This window comes from Carassius carassius, chromosome 27 (assembly GCF_963082965.1).
Source record: "Carassius carassius chromosome 27, fCarCar2.1, whole genome shotgun sequence".
Lineage (NCBI taxonomy): Eukaryota > Metazoa > Chordata > Actinopteri > Cypriniformes > Cyprinidae > Carassius > Carassius carassius.
Window position 1 is genome coordinate 9,296,541 of NC_081781.1, and position 22,033 is coordinate 9,318,573.

The window sequence follows — 22,033 nt, forward strand, 5'->3', positions numbered from 1 at the left end:
TATATAATATATTATAGAATTATGCAATTATGAATATAATCAAATGAGAATTTAAAGTAAGTGTTATTCCTGATGATGCTATAACTATAATGAACATTCCGAGGAGCCCAGAATCAGGTTATATATTCTGTTTTCATTAGATGTGAAGCCAGCAGTACCTGCAACAACTGAGAAAGTTGTTTTTTTACTGAGAAAGTTGGGAAAATGGTCCAAATCTATAATGTAATGGAACAAGACATTTAGCTTTGGTTACAGTTTTACAAAGTTCAAAATAAATGAGAAGCGAAAAAATAATATACACAATCACAGACAGTCCTAGATACAACCCTGGTTAAATTTCTGTTTAAACTAGCTAAAAAAGGCTGCGTGAGGGAAAACCCTGACATGTTCAGTTTGTGATTATGTACGTGTGTGTAACGCTTATTTACCTGACCTCCTCCTCACGGAAAATGAGACTCATATGTATGAGATCCGACTTTATGCTCCAAGTAAAATAACATGGGTAGTTTACAACAGACAACAGCTGAAGTGCTTTCAAGAAGTTTTTGTTATTAAATATTTAAAATATTTACATTAAATATTTATTTACACATTAATTCAAGTGTCTCCTTTTCAAAAAAAAACTTTTTGGAATATTTGTAGTAGTAAGAGATTTCTTTTAAATCCTTTTCCACGATTTGATTAGCTTTCAAGGTTTTTTTCATCTCTCCCCTGCTCTCGACCCCTGATTTGCATTCCTATCTGGGTCTGTCTATTCCTGTCTTTCTTCATCTCTTTCTGTCTCCCCATTTTTTTTGTCTCCCAGGGGAGTCACCGTCTCACTGCTGAAACATTTCCTGAGCGGCTGAAAAAACGCCAGTCAGCTCCCAGCTGGCATACCAGCATCTGCTGTGTCTGTGTTATGATCTCTGGTCTGAATTTTGGCTTTACAGAGCAAGGGATGGAGACCTTCTGACCTTCAGTTCAGGCTTTTCTTTTGAGGCCAGCCTGCTGAAAGTTTTGTGGTGTGAGCATGAGAGAAGTGTGAGGAAATGGATGGTTAGACTTAGTCCTCTCTGGGTTTGTGGTTGAGTGAGTGGAGCATGTGTGGTTGATGATTTGGCCAATGGTGCTGGGTCTTTGTCTATAGGATATCTGACCCAATTAAACAAATGTACTCTACACCAGAGCAACATTTGTTGTGTACTGAAAGAGTTTGTGTACTTTACATCTTAGAAAGTGGTTCAGGACTGGATTGTTTTTTTGTTGGCTCTGTTGGAATCAAATGACTAATGACTAATGCTTTGCACCAATATACAGTTGGTTTTCATTAAATGGCTTTGTTTGAGTTACCATAAACAAATCATCAAAGCTCATACTGTACCAAAACCGGATAAAAGGTTTGCTGTAAAACCGATGGTACATTTGAATTGTTCAGAGCTCTCATATTTTTCATATCATACAATTCAGCTAAATACAGTTATGGCATTAGAAACTTGTGGACTTGCAACCAGTGACTTGGCAAGGCTTAAAAACAAATGATCAACCAGTGCTCTATATGTTGGGGCCAACAGTCTTACATCACAGCCGAAGTTTCTGGTTTTTAAATGATTGTATGTTGAGAGTAATGGAAGCCATATGTTACATACTGTAGCTGTATAGCATTCATATTGAGTAGCTGAGAAGAGTTGATTTATAGTTTGTGAGGTATAATTAAGAACGAACCAAGTAAGAAACTTTATTTAATGTATTTGTCTTTATTTTTATCCCATTTTTGCATATGATAACAAAACTGTCTGAAAAATGAAAAAACGTTCTTCTTCTCACTTATCTCTTTTAATTATGTGACGTTAGTAAAATGTCTTTGTAAGAAGTATTTTATTCTCACAAAGGTTTTTTTTATATTAAAATTTATGTAAAACAGTGATATTGTGGAATATTATTACAAATTAAATTGTATTAGTAATTTTTTTAATTTGTATTAGTAATTTATTCCTTTGATGGCAAAGTTGAATTTTCAGCAGCCATTACTCCAGTTTTTGGTTTCACATGATCCTTCAGAAATCATTCTATTAAGCTGATTTAGTGCTCAAGAAATACTACCATTATAGTTGGATGATGACTGAATACAAGTCTCTCTGGGGGGAATAATAACTTCCATAAGAGTTATTTGATATTCAGCCATTCCAAGTTTTATATGCCCTTGTTCTGATTATTTTATGTTTTTTTTGTTGTGCTGGTGGCAGCTGTAGTCACATACTGAGGGAAACACTTTGACTTGTTTTGACTGTTTTATGAGGGCGCTGCCATCAGCAGCCATTCGATGGTGTCAGTCAAACTTGGACAGTCCTCCAGAGAGCTTATACTGGAAACCCTGAGTCTTACTTAGCCAGTGAAACATACTCAAGGCCAAACCAATCAAGCTACTGGCCTAAATTAGAAACAGATTGGTTTTAGTCCCCTTAGTCAAGTTTAACCCTTGCCTTCTGATGACATCGGCAAACTTGTCATTAACATAGGTTTTGTAAGGATTCTCTTGTATGAAAGCTTCAATGTCAGCGAATGTCTTTTTTTTTTTTCTGAATAGTTTTATATATACTGAAGCATTACATACACATTCAAACCTAATACACATTCATGGTCACATTTATATTAACAGTCCACAACACACAAATGCATTACAAACAAATGCATTAAAAAAACCTTGCAATGTTCTTTCTTAATTTTCCTACAGACTTTGGCACATTGTTGGTTTTGTGGGCAAGCATCCTAATAGGATTACAGCTGGTCTCAGACAAGATAGATATATTAAAGGGGTCATATGATGCTTTTTAAAAGATCATTATTTTGTGTATTTGGTGTAACAGAATATGTAGACATGCTTTAATGTTCAAAAAACACATTATTTTTCAAATACTGTATGTAATTTTAGGTCCTCTATGCCCCGCCTCTCTCAAATGCATTGGTTTCTACAAAGTCCCTCCTTCCAACAAGCACAGTCTGCTCTCATTGGTCAACTGACCCAGTGCATTGAGATTGGCTAAACATGGCAATGCAAGCACTTGTCGGAAATGTAATGCCCCTTTCCACAATCACGGGCTTCATGTTTCAAAATAAATGTAAAGACAGTTAATAATGTCCTTAGTTTTACCATCAGTTCAATCCCGAAAGTGGAACAGAGTGGCGTGACAGACAGTGATGAAGCTCGTATGTGTTTGCAGTACACAAGCCACGGACGGTTAAGACAGCTGACTCCACTGTGTGACTATCTCTCTCTCTCTCACTCTCTCACTCACTCACTCACTCACTCACTCACTCACTCTCACAGATGCTCGTGCGCACACACACACACGCACGATGCGCAAAACTCTGCATTTAAACATTCAGGAACAAATACTGAAACTAATAACAAAACATACTTACAGTAGCTGATTCAGAAGCGCCAGATTGTCATAGCAAAGTCAGAATGACCTCCTCTCCTAGGTTCACGAAACGGTCGTCCATAAAATGCATTGCTGTTCTGTTTTAAGTAATCTTAAAGATTCCTAAATGCATCTACTTTCAGAAGGCCAAAGAAAGTGCTTTTGCTTTCACCTAGATACACACAGCATCTCCCTGACATGGCTGCTTCAACACTAACTGCGGTTACTGAAACCACTGATTGGTAAATTCTGATTGGTAAACCACATTTAAAGGTAAATAAATGATAAACTGTATGCGTACCAATAACCACACATCAGTTATATTCTACATTAATGTGACAAGTTGCAGTGTTGCTTGATAAATGATATGGCGTGCACCATTTAATATAATAGCAAGTTTTTTCTCATATTAGTTCAAAGATTTTCATATTGTCTTCTTAATGATTAATATTAGATAGTTTTCTTCTAGAAAGACAAAACCGTTCAGGTGGAGAAAAAAACTTTTTTTCTTTACCTTGACATGTTTCGACTGCAACCTGCAGTCTTCCTCAGAAGCGTCATCTGACAGCTGTGACGTGTCGTTTATCAGCTGTTATTTTCTGGGTGTGGCCAACCCAGTTTTTGCAAAAGTTTTTTTCTCCACCTGAACGGTTTTGTCTTTCTAGAAGAAAACTATCTAATATTTTTCTCATATTGTTTGGGACACATCCCACTTTACTTTTCATGTCACCCCATGTTTCTCTGTCATCTTTATGGCACAACAAGTGTGGAGCGTTGTGATTCTGTCCTGAACATTGGTTGTGGTGAAGTTGAGGAAGCCCTGGCTCATTGAACTGTTCTTTTTCATCAGTCATTTTTTTTCTTCTTTCTTTCTTACAAAGGCTTACTGTTTTGGTAGTTTCCTGGCACAATGCTGAAGTAATTGAAATGATTATCCTGCATCAGTGAAATATTTCTGTTCCTAGAAGAGTCTGTGCAACATATTTGCTGTGAGCGGATGTTTTAATAAATGTTATTGCTGTTATTTCCTCCAGATATTTAATAGTTCATGATGTTAATTCTCTATGTAATTTAGTCTGTGCATTATATTATTTGGTTATTCTTGGACTTGATTGCTGTACCTACAATTTCATAAACATGGTCATTAAATATCCATCTTGGATCTACCAGCGGAAAGACACATAAAGGAGGAAGAATCCATTGTAGCAGTTAAAAATTTTTGTATGAATAACATACTGAAAAAAGGTTGAGGGTGATCTCATAAAAGTGCGACAGCAATGAAACAGTAATTTCTACTATCTACACTGACATCATAGTATTGTCATTGTGGTCAGTGCCCTGTAATAAATACAACATGCAACCCTGGAGCATAAACAGTATCTGATGCTCTTAATCATTCATTTGCATAGTACATAGTGAGTTTAATCCAGAACCTCCTGATTGCTGGAATAAAAGGGATGAAAACAAATGTTCAGAGCTGTTAATATGATTGCTTCCACATCTATATAAACTCTTTGGTCTTTGGCAGGAGAGATGTGGTGGAAGGTTAGTAACTTAACTTCTACAGTGGTTTCCCAGGCTCCATCCATCTCTTTTTAAGATTGTTCCTTAATTCTTCATTTAAACTGACAAGCCGAAGTGATTTGGCCTTTAGTGAAGAGAACAACTTATTTTTGAAAACAAGCTTTTAATAATAATAATAATGGAAGGCTGGGGGCGTAGAGATAGCATTTCTATCAATGTTAGTTTAATAACCTCTCTTCTTGAGATATTTCTCTTGAGTCTTGCTTTTCAGATGTTCAAATGTAGGTCAGAAAGTTGCAGAGCTGTTTTGTTACTTTCAATAAATGCTTATTTTTTATTTGAGAAGGACATTCTAAAATTTAAACTTATGGAGCTTTCTGTTTTTTCATAGAGTAACATTTTTCCTCAAATGATCATGGAAAATGTGAATCTTCTTTGTATAACCCCTTGAATTGTTTCAAATACTTAGTATTTTTAGTCGTTATTCAGTGCTGACTGCAATGTCTATGTTTATGAGAAAACACTGTGACTGTTTCCTTCAGTGATCTAAGATGACCTATCAGATCAAATAAATCACTTACTTCCTCTTTTATTATCGTTTATTTTCTTCTATAAGGTTTTTACGCTTTTATTCACCATAATCAAAAGTTCATCATCTGTTGTCTGTCTTTCTCTTAAATGTCTTCCAATTTGATTATCATAATTTTTTTCTCCTTTTCAAAGTTGTTCTAATGCAACTGGCATTTAAGAGTCCTCTCAGCACTTCACCATTTCCTCCATTTTTAATATTTCCATGTGCTCTTTGCCCCAGCTTCCCTTAACTGTGATGCCACTTTTAGGTCAAAAGAGAGGTAAAGACAACCAGCATCCAGCCTTCTAAGATAAAACCCCTTAATCGAGAGAAATGTCCCAGGACTTTGTAAACTTTTCCATTCATGAAAGCATTCACTTGAAGCTAGGAGTTCAGCATGCAGAGCAGTCAAAATTACTATCCTGTTAAACACAGCTTTGATCACCTACAGTAAAAGTTTTTTTTTCTTTAGCACTTCAAGTGTTTTCTAAAGTGCCAAAATATCAGCACTCTGAATCTGAATCTCTCTTGAGGAAGATTTTACAGTTTTGCAAGAATTTGTTTCTACAGTGTTTTCAAGAAGTTACGTTAGACCATAAAGTTTTTCTTTGTTCACATAAACTGAAAGCAAACCATAGAAAATCATTTTTATTTTCTGAAGATGGTAATATATGCAAAAACAAAATACACTTCAGAGACACTTTAGATATGGGGAATGCATCAAAAGGATCTTAGAGTCTCTCTTGCGCAGCCCCTATAATTTTTGGTGTCAAGAAATTTGTAGGTTTTGGATGATACTGTACTTCCTGACTTCTTCAACGTAAAATGCTTTTTAATTGGTTCAAAGATTGGTATTTGCTTAGTGGTTTGGGAAAAGCTTCACTTTTTGTGTGAGTTGTTTGGTACAATGTGACTTGGCACTACTATAGTTATCTTGAATGCTTCCTTTGAAAGAAAGAACATGCTTAACAGTTTTACAGCTCATTCAACCTTGAACAAAGAAAGAAAGCTCGAAAGTAGAGACAACATGGCTTCAGAAAAGGCACATGATGTGATTGGCCCATGCACACTGACACAGGCAACCGCAGCACAGTGACCTCACGCCAGACTCTCCCGCCGCTGACAGAAGAGCATACCTGAGTTATAAGGTCTTTCCTATTATGAAGCAGAACAGCTGATGGGAACATAATGAGAACAGGCTGTTTCCTTCGGGCAGAGCCACTGCCGGTTAGACCCAGCAGGTTTATTTACCACAGCACGCTATGCTAATTAATGCAATACTTGGGCTGCACAATTAAACAAATTCAAATTTAATTTGTAATATTGACTGCATATAAAACTATATCTGATTTACTTAAATATGGTATGTCTGTATCTTATTCTGGCACTGTTGCTCGAAATAACAGCTCAGTATACACAACTCAGTGTAATAGAAGGTTAAAAAAAAAGAAAAAATCTGACTTTTTGCTTTCTAGGGCTCAGAAAACATCCTGGCACTAAACAGGAAGCTCTCTGTCACCCTAGTTCAACTGTGACCCTTGATCCTGGATCCTGCCACTGGCTGACAGCATAAATATTTGGCATCTGAGTGGACAAAACAAAACCCGTTCTAATCTTTCGATCTACAAGGTCATTTGACCGTATTCCAACAGCATATTTTTGCCTCTAACGGCATTTGTTGTTTTCTGCAGAGATTGGACCCATTACAATAACAACAGACCCCAAGAAGTTCCAGGATGAGCTGCGGGAGCTTTATGTCCAGGTGAGCTCATGTGCTTCACATTGGGTTTGTTGACATATTTCATCACAGGTCTATTTAAATCCATATTCAGTCCAAAAATGTGCGTAGAGTCTTAACAGCCAGAGAACAGTCACTCTGCTAAAATGTTCTCAAGTTATATATTTCCTATGAAAACGAGTCTTTGCACCCATGGGTTATTATCTTTGGCTTGTATTGCAATATATCTGGCAGGTATTATGATTTGAATGAGCACCTTTGTGATTTGAAAGCAGTGCACCTTGGGTATCCGGATGATTTAGATTTTACAATTTAGCAATGTATTTTTAGCACTGTTAAAGTTAACATTGATATCAATTAATATTAATTAATTTATATTAATATTAAATATCTTGAATGCAATCATTTTCAACATATTTAACATTAACATTTAACATTTAATATTTCACTTACTGCTTTATAATATTTTCTAAATACTGGCTGGAAGTCTTGAGATTAGTAGTGATTTTATTGACATACCTTGTTTTTAATTGTAAGAAATGTAAAAAAAAAAATCTTTATGGTTTTTACGTAAAATCCCCTAGTACAATAAGAATACCAACACCAATTATTAATTTAATTAATTTGTCCAATTATTTATTATTTGTAATATCATGTTAAATATACATACATACAGTACATGCATATATATATATATATATATATATATATATATATATATATATATATACCGTATTTTCCGGAAAATAAGTCGCACTATTAATTCATATTTTGGCTGGTCCTGCGACTTATAGTCAGGTGCGACTTATTAATCAAAATTAATTTGACATGAACCAAGAGAAATGAACCGAGAGAAAACATTACCGTCTACAGCCGCGAGAGGGCGCTCTATGCTGCTCAGTGCTCCTGTAGTCTACAACTGAAAACATAGAGCGCCCTCTCGCGGCTGTAGACGGTAATGTTTTCTCTTGGTTCTTGGTTCTAAATAAATGCGACTTATAGTCCAGTGCGACTTATATATGTTTTTTTCCTCGTCATGACTTATTTTTGGACTGATGTGACTTGTACTTAGGTGCAACTTATAGTCTGAAAAATACTGTGTATGTATATATATATATATATATATATATATATATATATATATATATAATCTTTTTTTTTTTCTTTTTTTTCAATGCTGCTTTTTTTATTTTAGAAATGGGCTACCAAAATAAAAAGCAGATATTTGAGAGTCTTGGGCATCATGTATAAAAATTTGTGTTTATTGTAAATCTGGCAAATGACAGATTTATATCACTGGTGGTGATTTGTCATGTTAACAGTTTCACTTGGACACCTCATTAAGAAACCAGCGTCTTCAGAATGAAGTGTCCTCTGTGTATTTCTCAGTATCTGCATCTGTCCCAGCTGTTTGGGCCAAAGCAGGGAAAATGCAGACACACTGATTAAGTGTAATTCTGTATTGGCACAAAGAATGTTTTTTTTTTGTTTTGTTTTGTTTTTTCGAAGGCAGAAGTTCAAGCAGAGCAGGATTTGGTCTAGTTTGTTTGTAAGTGTGTGACTTGAAAGGGATAAATTCAAATCACCGTTTGCTGGTAATGTCTTTTGCAGTGTCCAGAGAACAACCTGCCACTGGAAATGAACTACAAGAGTACATTCGGAGTACATTCTTAACCTTTCCAACAATCTTTCTGCTGTTTGATGTTTGGGTTTGCTATCCACTGTTGTATGTGTGTGTTTGTGTAAAGAACAGAGAAGCAAAGATCACTTGCTTCCAGATGTTTCATTCAGACACGTGCCCCGTGGAATGCATAATGAAGACAAGACTCTTTGCCCTCCACGTGAGAAGAGACAGACATACCAAAATCACAGATACTCTGATGTACACAAACATTAGAAAACATTTTACTTTTATCTGTGTCAGTTTAAAGGAAGGCACATATCTAACAGAACTCTTGGAAGTCATCCATTTGGGTCCAAGATTGTGCTCCATTTTGCATTCCAAGGTCAACATCAGTTGCAGGCATGACTGACTCCCATGGCAAGCTTTACAGCATGCCGTACATTTCTACTTTCATGATTAGGCCAAATCTACTGACCAGCCTGTTGCCCTTTCCAACTTTGTGCAATTAAGATGAATATCTGCCTTTGAGAAATCTGGATGTTCCATTGAAAAACACATTGACAGTTGTGCTCATATTTATTACAATTTATCTGGATTTATTTGTGTAGCATTTTTTTTAAGTTCCAAAGCAGCTGGACTGAAAAGAGGAGATAAATAAAGAAGATAAATGGAAAAGCAAAGAAAAATAGACAGTGAGCAAGCCAGGGATAAGAGGAAATGCTGTAGCTAAAACAGTTGAGCATGGTGGAGCAACATTAAGGTTTTGGGTTCAGTCCCCATGGAATGACAAAAACATAAACTGACAAAATATATACCTTGAATGTAATGTAAATTGCTTTAGATTAAAGTATCTGTCAAAAAGTATGAATTTAAAGAGTGCCAGTAAAAAATATAAAGGCATTTATAATGTCATAAAATATTTTTATTTCATATAAATTTATATTCCTCAAAGAATCCTGAAAAAATATCATGGTTTGCACAAAAATGAACAGAACAACTGATTTTGGCATTGACAATAATGTAAGAAATGTTTCTTGAGCATCAAATCAGCATACTAGAAGGATATTTGAAAGATCATGTGAGACGTGTGAGTCATCATAGTAATACATTAAATTTTAAAATATCTTAAGGATAAAATAGTTTTTAAATTTACATTTACATTTAATCATTTAGCAGACGCTTTTATCCAAAGCGACTTATAAAATGAGAACAATAGAAGCAGTCAGGTCAACAAGAGAACAACAACAGTATACAAGAGCCATGACAAGTCTCAGTTAGTCTAGTACCGAACGCATAGCCAGGGTGGGTCTTTTTGTTTTTGTTTGTTTTTTCTTTTTTTAAGTATGAAAGACTAGAAATGGAAAAGTGCTAATATTAGTTGGTTAAGTGCTGGCGAAAAAGATGAGTCTTTAGAAAATGAGTAAAGGCTGTATGAATTGAGATTGGGATGTCATTCCACCAGCTGGGCACAGTCCAGGAAAAGGTCCTTGAGAGTGATTTTGAACTTCATTGGGAAATTCAAAAGGGAAAAGACTTTTATAAGCATTTAAATAGCTTACCATTCTGAAACTTTTAAATGGTGGTGTATACCAATAAAATCAAACTTTGCCTCTCCTAGCATTAGAGAAAAGAAACAAAGCAACAGTCAGCTTTCTGTGTTTTTCATATAATGAACAAATGACAAATTATTATTATTATTTATTCTTTTTTCAGGGAGGAGGAGATTGTCCAGAGATGAGCATCGGAGCCATCAAGATAGCCCTTGAAATCTCCCTACCAGGGTCCTACATTTACGTGTTTACGGATGCCCGATCAAAAGACTATAAGTTGACTCACGACGTTCTTCAGCTCATTCAGCAGAAACAGTCACAGGTAATTAAATCATTCACTCAATTTTCAGCAACAATTTAGTTGCATTAATAAAAGATCCACCATGCTTTGATCTGTAAATTATGCCTTACATGCAGTGCTAGCGTGAACATTGTTATATTGCAACACTATTTTTTTTTATTGCAGTCGCTTTGCCAAAAAGCATCTGCTAAATGGATTAAATCAATGTGATAAAAATGTATCTGGACATTAAGAATTGTGTACCGGAATACCAATAATGATCAGTATGTATGTGTGGGGGCAGGTGGTTTTTGTGTTGACTGGTGACTGTGATGACCGATCGCATATAGGCTATAAGGTGTATGAGGAGATCGCCTCCACCAGCTCAGGACAGGTTTTCCATCTGGACAAGAAACAAGTCAATGAGGTAAGATTATTTGGAGCTACTTGTTTGACCCATAGAAAATCATTTTACAGTTTCTTTATGTTTCAGACAGTAACACACTGCTGCTGTTATATACTGTATGTCCAAGAAATAATAATGAAATGTCTTCATATCCTAGCTTGGTTAACAGCCCAGATTTTTATCCACTAGACTACATCACCCCATGTATGATGACAGAGTGAGCAAATTAATAGAAAGACTGGAAAAGATGATGGAAATGCTTGAGGTGCAGTGATGCTGTATGCTCTCGGTTGAAGGCTTTACTTTATTTAAGCATGGTAACGTGGACATAAGTCCAGGATTCTGTTTTATAGCTCTCTGAAAACCAAGGATTTAGAAGAGTTTGCTCTTTTTAGATGTTCCAAGAAATTCCTATCAATCTTCATATGCGGTCAAGTTACTGGTGCCTCAGAATTTTGATGTTAGAATCAAACGCAAACTAAAATATTTCAGAAGACAAAAAAAGAGATTTATTTGAGGTTGTAATTTCGTATGTCCTTCAAAATCCACAGCTTCTCAAAATGTCCAGTAATTTTCAAATCTCTTCCTCTTCCTTTTTATATTTCTTTTCCTTTTGCTATAGGTTTGTACAGTTTCTCTAAGCTTAAACTTTTGTTATTCTTCATGATCTTATATATATATATACAGTATACACACACACACACATACATATACACACACACACACACACATTCTATATCCATCAATCATTTTGATGGACTTTACTCAGTTTCTTAAATCTTTTGACTGCAGGTGCTGAAATGGGTTGAGGAGGCAGTGCAGTCCTCCAAGGTTCACTTGCTCTCGACTGATCATCAGAATGGGCTTTCAAACACTTGGCAGATCCCTTTTGACCCTAGCCTGAAGGAAGTGACTGTTGCTTTAAGCGGCCCTGCACCAAATATTGAGATCCGAAATTCTCAGGGTAAGGAGAACATTGTCTGATTACTGTATTCCTAGAACAAACACATAGTGTAGATTGATATAGAACAGAGGCATGTACTTCTTGTGCTTCTAGGAAAAATTATCGGGATTAAGGAGGGTCTGTCTGAGCTCCTTCACATCCCTAACTCTGCCAAAGTCCTCAACCTCAAAGACCCAGCGCCAGGAATGTGGACCATAAAGGTGACGGACTAGTTTATCGTAGACCAAGATCCACATACACATTTGATAGGTCTTTTGTGTCAGTGTTGATGATTTAACTGTAACTGGTGGCTTTCCAGAAAGTTAAAGTTATTGCTTTGTGTCTGTTTTAACTCCTTAGAATAAGGACATATCACAGAATGATGGATAGATACTCAAGTCCAAGGTTGTGTGGTGAAGTCATTTATGTTGTTGCTCCGCTTATGACGGGGAATTGAGGTTTGGGACTTTAGGGTACACAAAGTCCCAAAGGTCTAGTCAAAGTAAAGGACAACATTTTTGTCTGATTGATTTGTGTGCCCTGTAGCTCCTGTATACAGAGGGAAACCTTTCATAGTCTGCTCAATCAGCTGTATGGCTGTTCTTTGAGTTTGAAGAGCTTGATGATTTATGTGTAGAGGAATGTAAAGAGAGAACATGTCATCCTCCATTTGCTTTTGCACTGAATAGAGGGTTGTCTGCCATGATGCTGTATATGCAGGATCCACCCTATATCTGTCAATTTATTTCCTTCTTTCACCCAAACTCTCCTCCTTCTTCCATTCACTAGTAATGTGAATCTCAGTATGTTGTTGTTGTTTTGTTAAAATCTGAAATCGGAACTCTTACACTATTATCTGTTCCATGACTAAAAGGTTTATTTCAGCTATGCTTAGATTGAATGGATAGGTTTTTTATAATTTACACTTCTGTTTAAACGTCTCTTACACTCACAAAGGCTGCATTTATTTAATAAAAATACAGTCAAACCTGTGATGTCGTGAAATATAAATGTTATGTATTCTTGTGATGGCAAAGCTGAATTATTAGCAGTCATTAATCTAGTCTTTAATGTCACATGATCCTTCAGAATCATTCTAATAACCTGATTCCGTGCTCTTGAAACATTTATTATCAATGATTAATTATTTGAAATATAATTTATTGTAACATTGACAAGATCTTTATTGTTACTTTAAATTCATTAAATGCCTCCTTGCTGAGTCTTAGACCAAACTGTAGTGTCTATCCGTCTAAAACTTTGAAGCTACAAGGAAGTTACCATAATTAATTGTTATCTTATATGAATCACAATATATATATATATATATATATATATATATATATATATATATATATATATATATATATATATATATTGTTTCATATAGGATAACTATACCCTATACTGTACATAGTATGAACTTTATCTATGCTTGGGCTATTTAAATTGTTTTGTTGCATGTCATAAAAAAAAATTGGCCAAGGTTCCTTTAATCCTCTAATGCTCCATTTTCCATATATTGTCCAATTTTATGAATTTTTTTGTATCATTAACAGAATCAGTTTTAATTCTCTCCTGACCCCCAGTGCATTTTTAAACATGAATACTCATACGGCCCATTGCTTACAAGAACATGAGCTAAGATAGGAAAAAAGCTCCTTGTATTTATTTTCCCCAATACAACTTTAATTAATGTGTTTAAATAATGTCAGTGTTTCTCAGAAAGCATGCAGATTGTGACCACAATCTCTGAGTGTTCCCGTGTTATAGTGGCGTCTGACTGGGTTTTCTGCCTCTGGGTTGTTTTAGGTTGGATTAGTAAATGTTTGGCCTGAATTTTGCTTGGCAGGCTAATTCAAGGGCGGGCTTTAAAACCTCAGGATGAATGGCTATAATCTAATCTTAATCTTCTGTAAATTGCTCTGCAAAGGCCTTTCCCTTGAATCTCTTGAATGCCCCTATACCCCCGTTCCAATGTCTTTCCTTCTCTCTCCTCCACATCTCTCAGAGGAATCCTTCAGGATCTTCTCCTCATCATTCTTGGCGTCATATCATGCAGTGCTTCATGGCCCATGGTGATTCTTTAGGATGGTTGTAATTTCAAAAGAATGCAAGCAGAGGATGGGTTGACATGGCTCGCCCTGGAGCACTGAGCTGCAGACAACATCAATCGTACACCAGACCCTCAGCACCAAAACAATCATAAAGGGCAGTGCAGAACAGCAGGGATCGTGTTTAAATGACTCGGACTGTTCCATCTGTCAAAAGCGAAGAAAGAAAGCGAGTCATGCTTAATGTTTCGAGAATTTCAAATGTGCTGTATCTGTGGATCTTGAACCGACTGTCATCATAAATTAGTTTTGTTGTGCTTCTTCCGTGCATCTTGCTATGAAAAACTAGTTGTGTCATTTCAATTGAATGCTGTTATCTTAACAAATACAAATAACTTTCTATTTGTTTACTTATTTGTGTTGTTGTCAATTTAACCTCAGACATCTAGTGAGGGCAGGCACTCAGTTCGTATATCAGGCCTCAGCACCATCGATTTCCGAGCAGGCTTTTCCCGAAGGCAAACGCTGGACTTTAAAATGACATCCAGCAGGCCAGTCCAAGGTGAGTTAGTGTTTTAAGGAGTTTAAAGTCATATAAGTTACAAAATACAGTTAAAACAGTTATATTATTACAATTTAAAGTAATTTAAATATTTTAAAATATATATTTATTCCTGAGATGGCAAAGCTGAGTTTTCAGCAGCCATAACTTCAGTGTCACATGATCCTTCCAAAATCATTGGAATATACTGATTTAGTGTTTGTTATTGTCAATGTTGAAACCAGTTGTGCTGTTTTTTTGTGTAAACTGTAGTCCATTGTTTCAGGATTTTTTGATTTAATGTAAAGTTCAAAAGAACAAAATTCTTCTCTAATCTTCTAAATCCCTCTTAAACGGTGTCCTTGTTGAATAAAAGTATTAATTTCTTTAAAAAAAGGGAATTCTTTAACAAAAAAAAGTAACCCAAATCTTGTGTTTTTGTCTGGACCACACATGCTGTCAAATTTATGAGGTCAACATAGTGGCTGTGTACTTGAGCATTTTAAACGTGTTTTGGTTAACCTTTTTAACCTCTTTGCTCCTTCTCTCTCTATCTCTCTCTCTCTCTCTCTCTCTCACACACACACACACACACACACACACAGGAATCCCCACCTTTATCCTACTGAACACCACTGGTTTCTCCCCTCCTGCTCGTGCTGATCGCCTGGAACTCTTGAGCATCACTGGTGATGTAATGAAGACGCTGCCCATCCGCTACTTCCCTGACCGACGCCCTTATGGCATTTGGAATATCACTGAGTTTGTTCCACCCAAAGAGGCTTTCTTTCTGCGAGTCACTGGCTATGACCGTGATGGATTTGTCTTCCAAAGAGTGTCCAGTGTCTCCTACTCCAGCATTGTGCCAGGTCAGATTAGTGTAGATAGATAAAACCATGGAATAGCCATTTAAGTATAATATAGGTGTATTTGTTACTAGTGTTTTGTTCTTATTTTTTTAGAAGCACCTAGAGTAAGCATGCCCACTCATACCCCTGGTTACTACCTGCAGAAAGGGAGTATTACCTGCTTTGTGGATAGCCTGATCCCCTATACCTTGCGTTTCACCAGGGAGGGACTACGCCTGGGTGTGGACCAAATCTTAAGGTAGTGCTAATTAATGGCACTGTAGATGAGTGGCTAACATGTTGTGCAATGTGACATACACTATCATTCCAAATTTGGGGTTAGTAAATGTTTTTGTTTTTGTTTCTGAAAAAAAAAAATTAAGAATAAAAAAAAATATATATATTATTCTTATTTTTCTAATAAAACTTAAATACTACTGTTTTTTAATCAGAAGAAACATTATAAGCAGAAAAATTTGCTATGCAAAATTTGCTATGCAAATGTAGAAGAAGGCCTTCAAATTATAGTTTTGAAGTCCTCCAGGACCTAATGCTGATAGCCTAATCATTTAAATCTTTGCAATTTGTGTTTATTTGGGAAACAATGAATTTTATATGGTTTACATTTTTATCATATTTTTAGGGAGTCTGCTAATGCATCATGGGGAATCCCTCAGGTGTCCTTGAAGGACGAGGGCTTTTATGAATGCATCGCCATCAGCAGTGCTGGAACAGGACGGGCTCAAACTTTCCTTGATGTTTCTGGTTAGAATGTCACCTTTCATTTTCTACTATATTATAGCCTGTTTTCACCAGTAACATTAACTGACGCAATGCAATATACATTATAACGAAGTTGAATTGAATGAGTTCTAACATTCAAAGTTTGCAAAGACTCAGAGAGATGTACACCATTAGAAGAGCACTGAAGCATGCTGCCTGTGCATGACTGAATGGTCAGGCATTTCAACCTTATACACTGGTGCATAATAGATAACATATGAGGAATAAATATGAGGCAGAATATTGAGATGTCCCACATCTAACATGCCTAGAATGTCTCTTTTTTATTTTCTCGTGAGTCAACTTGCATGTGTCTACCAGAATCCCAGTGTGATCGCCTCATTTAAATGCTTTGCTCCAAAAGTCTGCCCCCATTTCAGGCAAAGTGGAGAAAGCACTGGATTCCTCAGATGAAATGACCCAGTATAGTCTTTGGTTTTATTTCACGCTCCATGTAACAGACATGTGTTGCCCATGAACAATCTCATGGATGTGAGTGAGTGTGGTTTTAAGTTCAGGAAATTATTATTTTTGCAGTAGAGTTTGGTGATGCAAATGGCACAAAAATGTCACAGTTCAGCCTAAACATTTATAGTTATTTGAATTACAGCAGTAGAAAATTAATACACAAAAAAATGTAACCTCTTTCAACTTAAGTTCAGCTGCTGAAATATTTAAGTATAATCAAATTGGATGTATGATACATATATAATTTGATATAAACTAATTAAAAGAATTTAAGAAGATAAAGATTATTTGGTGCATTATGCATTTTCATTTGAATGAATTGCAATTCAGACTAGCACAAACATTTACTAACTGTTAATGCAGTGATTTTTTATGTACAAGAGTACTAATCTCTTTTCCATCACACTGCAAAGAAAACTGGCCAACCAATAAGACTGGTTTTGGTCATAAGCCCAGAGCTGCTGCTCTTGCATAACTACGACTTGGTGGCATACAAGAACAGTCTATTTTGCTAAGCAACAGTGAACTAGTCTTGTATTTGGTGTTGTTGGATAAACACTATAGCGAATACAGAAATCTGAATGGCTGTTTGAAAGCATGCAAATACTGTTTGATTTCCTTTATTCTCTGTGACAAGTGGGCATCAGAATCCAAAGGCTATTTGTGGTATTTCTGCTTTTCAATAAATGCCACCTACTGTTAGAAAGTTAATTTGCATATTCATTCAGTCAGTCTGTCTGTCTGTTTTTATTTATATTTTATTTTTTTGCAAAATTTGACCAAAAATTTACGCACAATATGCTTTTAAAGTATGCAGCAGTTTTAGACACATCTAATATTCTCATGCCACTGCAATTAGATTTTGATATCAGATTTTGTAATTGGAAGAAAGAACATCATTTTTATTACCTAACATATCAATAAGGGAGAAATATTTCAATGTTTGGTTTTGTGTTGCACAAGGACTGCAAAAATAAACAGTACTGTATCCTCATGGCAGTGTGGTTTTAGAAATCAGACCCCACACTGTCCCAAACCGTGCTTACCCAACCTTTTTGGACAAATAGCCTCACTTCCTGTCTTCCGGCTCTTCTCTGCTGTCTTGGCTTTATGGTGAGATACAGCGTTAATAACACCCAGGATTACTTTAGAGTAAGGGATCAAGATCCCATTCACCTGGAATGGTCACCTACAAGTCACATTTCACATATAGGTTTATTGTTGTCCAAAGGTTTAATCCTGTCCCATTTTCTGAGCTGTTTCCCCAACTGTGCTGTCACTGGGCCAGTGACATGATTAGCAGGAGTGACAGGAAAAACCTCCCTTAAGAAATTGATGTGTCTTCCTGTATAAATTCTCCACTTATGCCCTAATCCACACATCTTTCAACACCCTCCCAGTTTCCCTTTGCATTTCAGACTTATTGCACAGACTTCATAGATCTGTAGAGTTCACAGACATCCAAAGACCTTATGAGAACTCATAGACAAAAAAACAATAAGCAAAGGTGAATAGATTCAAATCAGGCTGTTGAATTCAGTTACTCTGGGATAAACAGGTTTATAAGCACACTTACTTGACTCATTTGTGTCTGTGTATTTCTGCAGAGCCTCCTCCAGCTATAACGGTCCCCTCCAATAGGACAGCGTCTCCCGGTGCAAATGTCGTTCTGACCTGTCTAGTTGCCAGCACAGTGCGCTTTAACCTGACTTGGCAGCGAGGGGACGTGGATGCCAGATTGGACCGTCGGATGCGTGTCACCGCCAACCTATCCTTGGAAATCCAGCGAGTCACTCCGGATGATGTCGGCTGGTACACCTGCATCGCAGCCAATGAGGGTGGAGTCTCTACTTCTCGTGTGTACCTCAGTGTGCAAGGTAAGTGTATCTGTGTGATTTTTTGTGATGTTGATTAAGCAATAATCCACAAAAGACGGATTATAGTGGTTTTACCACATTTAAGGGCCTAAGGAAAAATGGGCATATCTAGAGTGACCAGAATTTCCAGAATTTCAGCTCTATTTTTAGAGTCTCGACTTATTTAGGAAAAAAATCACGTCTTGTCCCATATTTCAAAATGTCTTTAATACCTAAATACCTGTCTGTCTCATTAATGTTAATCAAACAACAAAATATGTTAAATAAAGTATAAATAAAGTATATATATATATATATATATATATACACATAAATTTACATATCATGAAATAACATTTCTCATATTGTGGTGTTAAATCCATCAGTTCATGGTTACATTCACACATGGTCACAAGTTACATTCCTTGTCCACTAGGTGTGTTTAAACTGCTAAGAGCTCTTTGGACTTTTAATACATTCATAGAAAAAGCCATGCCACAGGGCTCTTGGCAGCTAACTCTCCTGCTTCTCTCTAGCACAAGATCTGTTTTCACTGCAGCCTTGCTGTAATATTTCACCGTAATATTTTATAGCACTTGTGAAAGTGATTTGCGCTGGGCATGCTCACTGTTTGCGATCCTGTAGGTTCCATTGAAACAGGCTCTAAACCCCTCTGTTACACTGAAGTAAGAAGACTTCCTTCGACAGTACACAACCCTGGCAAATCACTTTGCTTTCTCTCATTGGGGAAAAAAGCCATTTCGTGCAAAAGAAAAATTACAAATGAGATCACAAATGAAAAGAGAAATGGCTTTTGTAACAGAACAGAACTGAGGTGTAATGAATTGTTTATGCAAAACATGTTTTTGCATTGCACTGCGCTGCTTTTCTGTTGTTTTTCTGAATAAACATACATTAGATGGATTTGTTTGACCATTGCATTTGCATCTCACATTTTTAGACCTTGCCTATTTATTTATTCAACTGCCCTATGTCTTGTATTTTTTAAGAAAGAATTAAAAATTAAGAAAGGTTGGGTAACACCCAACCAAATATATACTTGAAAAAAGACTTTTAGTTCAGTTGATCTACTAAGAGGTCATGAAGTGCTCACTGACCTTTTGTGTTACATATCGCTTACAGAATCTTGTATCTGGAAGACTTGTCTGTTGTTTCTCATACTGAGGCAATTTTTTATTAGTCATGCTCTGTTGTAATGAATTTGAAAAAGCTGTTTTGATTTGAAAATATGGAGTTTTGAGGTAATATTGATGGATAGATGTGACTTGAGATTGTCCTTGATGATGATGAAATGTGTCAAGCCCCTGAGGGCCCCAGCATGGGCCGGGCTTGAGTTCTATTAGCAGGAGAGCGGGAGTGACATTAACTGTAGAATTTTACCTCATTGTTGAGTGATGAGTCTCTTAGTTTTCCACAACATTCTTTCCCAAGACCCGAGGAACGGGTTTTCCCTGCGTCCCACTTTAATTCTCTTTGTCTCTGTTTCTGCCCCATCTAATTTCTGTCTCTCTTTAGGTGTATTTTCCTCTTCTTTTCTCAAGATTCTATATTTGATTAAACCAACTTTATAGACATTGAAAAAAAAAAAATTCTTTACTTTTTATTTACAAAAGCTTTTATTGCAATGCATACACATATGCACACACGATTTAAATCAAGTAGAAGGCATTTTTATAATTACATTTTTGAATGATTTACTCTATATAGAAAATATAAAGACAGTTACTGATTTTCTACAGTCTGTTTTTCTCTCTCATTCCTTCTCTATCAGTCTCTGCTTCCTTTTCCCTTACCCTCTGTTTTTGTCCTGCTTCTACATTTTAAGCCACTTCAATTTTTTTGTGTCAGTCTTTGGGTTTTTAAACAGCTGTCACTGTTGTACTCACAAAGTGCATGTATATGTATATGTTGTGTGTAATCACCACCTGCTGGGATTCCTGTGTTGTCCTAGTCATTATGGGCCCTTTGAAGTGGGACTGCTGACACAGTGATGCCTGGCCAGTCCACAGATTCATCTGCCCTAATCCTTTACACAACATTACTTTAGCCCTCTGTCCACAAACACTGTTTACAGCCTCAGAGCCTGTCAGATGCACATCTCTGTGTTCAGAAGGTCGACAGACCCAAAGTATGTCTAGAACTTAAGTGAAACTTTTCCTCCAATGACTTTCCTTTTCCCGCAAATGATTAAATAGAGTAAATATTTATCATTTTTGCAAGTATTTATTTATTCCTTTGTTTGTTTACATTAGAAAATACAAAAATAATTAGCAACAATTGTTGAAATCGACTGCAGTCGCACTTAACATATTAAGTGTGCAATCTGCATGCTAAAAACGTGTCTTAATATTTATACCAGACCTGTGGGCATCCAGTTTGCTCAAACTATAGAGTAACATATTCAATTATTTGTAACTATTTGAATTAGAGTAGCCTCAGGCAAAGAAGCCTAGATGATGAGGTGTTAGTGAGGTTTAGCGTCAGTGCGTTGTTAAACCCAAGCCTTTAGGCAGACCAAGTCTATTAGAGTACAATTTAGTGAGTAAGACCTGGGATAATTACAGCTTTAATACTAGACAAAAAGTGACCTCTCGATGGCAATGCTTTAACCGCCTGAGCATGCAACACACAGCGGCTCTCCAGTGTACAAAAGACTCTTTTTGTCTGCCAGGTCTTGTTTTGGGTCTATTTTAATCATGACAAAGAAGGGTTCTGGAAAATTCGTCACTCATTCCAGTCAAGCTTTCCTTTTGAAATACAGTAGACAACCTGGAAGGCTCTGTTACCATTATGTATGTAAGTCATGTTACTGATACTCAAGCACTTAAGCAGTGACTTGCTCTGTTCCGAAACTTAGTGAGCTGCATACAGAGGCCACATTTTATCTTGTAACAAAAGGTAGGCAGCTATGTTATTCTGCCTACTAAAATATCTCATTTTACCTGTATAAGATACCTTTTATTCTAACGCACCATTGCATGTATTGGTAATGGAGAAGGCAATCAAAGAGTACACTGTGTCAAGATCAGTTGAAAAATACATTTAAGGTGGTGGACAGGGTGAGAGAAATGTTGATTATAAATAAAAACAAATAATGTTATCAATACTTTTCAGTATTGAATTAAATATAAACTACCAGTCAAAAGACCTGTTTTCTTTTTTAAAGTTACAATTTTAATTTATTCCTGTGATGTAAAAGCTGAATTTTCAGCATTGATTAATCTAGTCTTCTGTGTCACATGACTCTTCAGAAATCATTCTAACATGCTGATTTGCTCAAATAACATTTATTATTATTGTCAATGCTTAAAAGAATAGTGCTGCTTTTGTGGAGAATGTGATGCTCTGTTTTCTAATGCTTGTTACCATATTGTGGCATTGTCTTGGCAACATGCTCTATTGAAATCGTTGTAAGTCAAGTCTCC

General features: G+C 36.2%; 1 protein-coding gene across 1 annotated transcript in view; it reads left to right on the plus strand.

The window, feature by feature from the left end:
- Nucleotides 1-22,033, plus strand: part of hmcn1 (hemicentin 1) — an 81,656-nt gene that overhangs the window by 6,350 nt on the left and 53,273 nt on the right. Inside the window, exons 2-11 of the mRNA XM_059512538.1 lie at nucleotides 7,188-7,258; nucleotides 10,572-10,730; nucleotides 10,993-11,115; nucleotides 11,887-12,058; nucleotides 12,152-12,258; nucleotides 14,533-14,653; nucleotides 15,238-15,501; nucleotides 15,595-15,739; nucleotides 16,124-16,245; nucleotides 18,339-18,608. Of these exons, the coding sequence (XP_059368521.1) occupies nucleotides 7,188-7,258; nucleotides 10,572-10,730; nucleotides 10,993-11,115; nucleotides 11,887-12,058; nucleotides 12,152-12,258; nucleotides 14,533-14,653; nucleotides 15,238-15,501; nucleotides 15,595-15,739; nucleotides 16,124-16,245; nucleotides 18,339-18,608 (1,554 nt within the window). The remainder of the gene's footprint in view (nucleotides 1-7,187; nucleotides 7,259-10,571; nucleotides 10,731-10,992; nucleotides 11,116-11,886; nucleotides 12,059-12,151; nucleotides 12,259-14,532; nucleotides 14,654-15,237; nucleotides 15,502-15,594; nucleotides 15,740-16,123; nucleotides 16,246-18,338; nucleotides 18,609-22,033) is intronic.